This window comes from Octodon degus, unplaced genomic scaffold (genome assembly GCF_000260255.1).
Source record: "Octodon degus isolate 3935 unplaced genomic scaffold, OctDeg1.0 scaffold00155, whole genome shotgun sequence".
NCBI lineage: Eukaryota > Metazoa > Chordata > Mammalia > Rodentia > Octodontidae > Octodon > Octodon degus.
The window spans coordinates 654915-660179 of NW_004524731.1; the positions used below are offsets into that span (position 1 = coordinate 654915).

The 5265-nt window shown below is 42.0% G+C and overlaps 1 protein-coding gene across 1 annotated transcript in view; it reads left to right on the forward strand.

Moving 5' to 3' along the window:
• The window catches only part of LOC101567557 (neutrophil defensin 4-like), a 27391-nt gene extending 27089 nt beyond the window's left edge, over positions 1-302 (forward strand). The window contains exon 3 of the mRNA XM_023702639.1: positions 79-302. Within this exon, the coding sequence (XP_023558407.1) occupies positions 79-191 (113 nt within the window). The 3' untranslated portion in view covers positions 192-302. The remainder of the gene's footprint in view (positions 1-78) is intronic.
• The last annotated feature ends 4963 nt before the right edge of the window (positions 303-5265 follow it).

Below are 5265 nucleotides of genomic sequence, written 5' to 3' on the forward strand. Positions count from 1 at the left end.
GGAAGGCCCTGGAGAGCAGATCTGTGGGGCGTGTGCGACTGAGGCTGCCGGCGGGCGGTGCTTGCTCTCTGTCCCCAGGGGTGTGGAGAAGTGACGAGTGCACGTGCCGACGGCCGGCCTGCGAGTCCGGAGAGAATCCGTCAGGATTCTGCAACATCAACAACGTCTACTTCCAGTTGTGCTGCACCTGAGTATCCTCCACCGTGAAAAATGCTTTTAAAAATTGTCCCTAAAAGGGAAGAGCTTTGCCCCTGAGCTGTGTCCTTAACTTTCCTTCTGGCTCTCAAATAAATCCCTTCCTGCAAAACATCTTCCTTGCACTTCTTTTATGTTTCCTTGGTAATGTCATCGGGATGCTGAGCTGCAGTTGTCAGAGCATGACATGACCTCTTTCTAACAAAATTGGTGTCAAAACCCGGGAACTGTAGCAGTGAGTCCAGGCTCCATACACAAACTGACAGGAAAACTCCTATGAGGGTTCCTTTTCGTGTCCCTAATCCACCCACATTAGAAGGGACGCTCACCGACATGCCCCATGGCGTAGAGGAAGTGGCTACTCTCAGGCACTCGAGGTTACCAGGTCATGACTTCTCCACTCCTTAGAACAGTGACCAGGCTTGCCCAAGTGTTAGGAGAGGAGTGGCCCCAGCCGTGCACGTGCCTTTCAGCAGGGGCTGCAGCAGCGTCTCCAAGACAACCTCAACTACCATTAGCAACATGGTTAGGCAAGACACGATGAGCAAGAAGAAAGTCGGAAGCTCAACTCGTAGGGCGCATCATTCCCAGCTCCCCACAGGTAGTGCAACAGGGTTTTGTGCATCCAAATATAATTTTCAAAAATAAAAATTATAGGGCCAGCCAGATAGCTCAGTGGACCAAAATACCTGCTTAGGCAAGCTCAGTGCCCGGGATTTGATCCTTAGCACCACGTGCCGTGCCAGCACAGTGCCAGGGATGTGCAATAATAGAACAAACTAGCAAGTGCTGAAATAACCTCAGATACACATAGCGTCTTGATCTGTGACAAACAGGCTGAAAACATACACACGAGGACAGATAGCCTCTCCAGTAAGTGGTGCGAGAAAACCGGCTATGCATGCAGAAAGGATCAAGTCTAGACTCATGTGTCTCACCACGTACTAACTAAAGTCAAGATGAATCAAAGACCTAAGTGCTGAAACAAAAAGACTTAATCTGATAAGTAAAGTAAGTAGAACTCTTGAAGACATAGGCATAGACAAGAATTTTTTGAACAGCATCCTGATGGCAAGATGGCAGGAGATATAAAACCAAGAGTTATCAAGTGGAATGATATTAAAAGAGAAACCTTCTGCACTGTAAAAGAAACAACCAACAGAGTGAAGAGACAAACTACAGAAAGGGAAAACAATTTTCCCAGCTATTCCTTGGAGAAAGGACTAATAGCTAGATTATACAAAAACCGAAAATACTAGACCTTCACAAAATAAAAACACCCCAATGAAAAAGTAGGTCACCACACTGCCAGTCTTACGGAAAGCCTGCTACTATTATGGGCTGCTGGGCTAGATTGGATTATTTTGCTGAATTCACACACCTACAATATTTAAATGACAATGGAATACCCAACTCTGACAAAACTAAACAAAAAAAGGGGACACAAATGAAGGACCATTTTGTATCTGTATATACAAAAAGTTAGCTACATATGCAGCTACTTTCTCTTAATTCAATGAGAAGAAAGATCTGTACTAATAGTGTTTGGACAGGATATCATGTCTGCATTTTGTACTAGGTATAACCACTATGAATACAACAATATAAAATGCATTAATTATTGAAACTGTCCTACTAACCTGTTTTGAAACTGCCTCACTGCTATTTGTTTCTCAATAAAATTAATGAAGAATAAATAATAAATAAATGAAACGTAGGTCACCATAAAATGAGTAACTCCTCTCAGCAAAAGAAGTACAAATGGCCAGTAGTTGCACAAAATAATGTTCAACATAACTGTCCATTAAAAAATGTTGTCAATTGTACAGCAATTAACCACTGAGAAGAATATATGCAGTGTATTATTTGTTGAAACTGTACTTCTGATTAGATTTGAAACTGTCTCATTACTATCTGTTTATCAATAAAACTTTGAAAAAAAATGTTGTCAATTAAAACCACACTACAATACCATCTTACCCAAGAAAGAATGGCTGTCACCAACACATCTAATAATGACAGACAGTGCTAAGGGGTGTGGGGGAGACACTCTTCCAAACTAATGTCTCAAATTAGAACAAGTATGGAATCAGTAAGGAGATCCCTCATAAACCCTCATAAGTAGAGGTCAGCTCTTCCTTCCAGATGGCTTCCAACAGAGCTGATACCATCATAGTACATGGATTAATGTATACCTGTGTTCACAGCAGCACAGGTGAGAACAGCCAGATCTTAGGAATAGCAGATATGTCCCTCAGGGGATGACAAGGTAAGGATTAAATGGCATTTAGTGCATAATGGGGGACTGCTCTGTAATAAATGGAATAAAATTAAGACATTCATATGCGAATGTGTGGAATTGGAAAATATAACATTAAGGAAAATAGGTCAGACACACAAGTTTAAATATTGCATTGGGGATAGATAAGTAACATGTAGGGAAAACATCAAATCACTTCCCAAACTACTGATTCCATCGTTTCAGAAATATTTACGTATATATGCTAACTGTTTAGTTTACTCCACTAGTTTTGCTTATTTCATTGATAGGAAAGTTTTGTGCTATTATCCATTTTTTGTAAGAATGCTTTTTTTTTTCTGTATCTCACACAATGAGTAACAATTTTCAATGCAATGATACATAGCATATTCACTGCTGTTCTCCTGCTTTGCTGCTGTGAAATTTCTTTTTCTGCATTCTTTTTTTAAAATAACTTTATTGAGAAACAAATAGCAATGAGACAGTTTCTTTTTTTTTTCTTTCAAAGTTTTATTGACAAAGAGATAGCAATGAGACAGTTTCAAATCAAATCGGAAGGACAGTTTCAACAAATAATACACTGCATATATTCTTCTCAGTGGTTAATTGCTGTACAAGATGCGGACCTGTGATCCCATTCACAAACACCATTAGAACAAATCATTCCATTCATTAAGAGAATGCAACTATACATCTATCCCAACCTCTTTGAATACACAGATACAAAATGGACATTCATCGGTATACCCCATTTTTTCTAAGTTACATTATTGAATATTATAGGTGTGTAAACAATGAGACAGTTTCAAAACCGATTAGTAGGAGAGTTTCAATAACTGATACATTGTATATTGTTATCTTCTTGGTGGTTATTCATAGTACAAGATGCTGATATGATATCCTGTCCAAACACTATATGTACAAATCTTTCTTCTCATTGAATTGAGAAAGTAGCTGCATATCTATCCTATTTTGTATACATAGATACAAAGTGGTCATTAATTTGTATCCCTTTTTGTTTAGTTTTGTCAGAGAAGGCTATTCCATTGCCATTTAAATATTGTAGGTGCGTGAATTCAGTAAAATATCCCAATATAGTCCAGTAGTCCATAGTAGTAGTGGGTCATCCTCAGGACTGGCAATGTCAGAAGTTGTCGACCTGAGCTCTCCCAAGTAAATGTTTGCTCCTTTTCTGTTTTCATGAAAAAAGGAAGTAGCCTTGCGCCACTCTGGGAGCCACGGTGTTCCCAATTTCAGAGTAACCCACGCTGCAAGTGTGTGTGGCACACAGAGTGTCATTAGCTGGCTTGTACTTTCACACAAGCGACTGGGAGGTGGTGCAGAGCACGGGGGCCGCCCTCGCAAGGGGCCTGCTCTGTGGTCGTGATGGTGTAGACTGATGTCCCCGTGACTGCCTGGCAGGGATGTAGCAAGGCGTCAGAGGTGTGTGCTTGGGGACCGCGTGTGGTCCGGCCTCTCCCCTCTGGCACTGTTCCTCTGTTCTTTCCTGGCCTCCATGAACCCCGGGCTGCTGCACCATGGGGCTCTGTCTTGGGGAGGAGGCCATGGATGGAAGCCATGAGCCCAGGGCATTTCCCTCCTCGGGTCCTGTTGTCGGGCACTGTGCTCAGCACTCGGAAAGCCGCCTGGCACAGTGGTGTTGCAGAGATTTTTCTTTATCATGACCTGAAAAGATCTCGGAATGTTCTTCCTAGATATATACTTTTCATTATTTATGGCAAACAGTCACCTTTAGGTAAATATTTTGATAATTGTATTTTTTTAAAATATATACAAAAATAGTGCTACTGTGCCAGGCATGGTGATGAGCTCCTCTAATCCCGAGGCAGAAAGATCACCCCAAGCGTGACGCCAGCCTGGGCTATGCTGCAACTCCAACACCGGGGTGAACTGCACAGCAAGAAACAAACAAATAAACTGAAAATAATGGAACTAAATATAACAGATTAAGTCGCTCTTGTGATGTTAGGGTTTTATACATGCATAATAGATACTATGGATTACTGTAGAAATACCATATTATATTGAATCCACTTTCTTACTGTTTTGTATTATACCCGTGTATATTTTCAGAATACTCTTTGTCCGTGTGTGTGCTACATAGATTGCTCCACTTTGTCAGGTTTTTATTATTTACCCCCACTATAAATGCCAGCATAGATTTCTCGTACAGTATGCAGTTTTCACTGCGGCGTCCCCCTACTCTATATCACACGTCCATCACGCCAACCTTCTCTCTGCCCGCTTTTCTTCCCTCCTGTCTTCTTCATTTCCTCGTTCTCCTTCCAATACTTCAAGTCCTTCTTCTTTCAGGTCTCAAGACTGATCCATGAACTGCTTGATCGATTGAATAATGTAAGTTTTCACATATGGAATAATTAAGCGATCCTTACCTTACTGTCATTCTGCGTCTGCCTTTAGTGTCTAACCGTCTATCCACCGCTGCTTCCATTTTCCTGCAAAGATGTCCTTTTCTGTGTAGCCAAATAACACTCCACCACGTCAATGTGCTGTGTTTCCTTAGCCGTCCGCAGCCTGCTAGGCGCTCGGGCTGATCCCGCGGTTCAGCTCTCGTGAGGAGTGCACGGAGAAGTCTGCGCACGCAGCTGTCCCTCATGCCCGCTGCGCTTTCCCTGGATTTGTACGCAGGGCTCCGAGCATTGGAAGGGGTGGGAGTTTTCCTCTCCTTTTCTGCACAGCCTCAAGGCTGTTTGGCACAATGGCAGCATTAATTTACAGTCCCATCAATGGTTTTTAATATTTATTTTCTCTATGTTCTCACCAGCCTT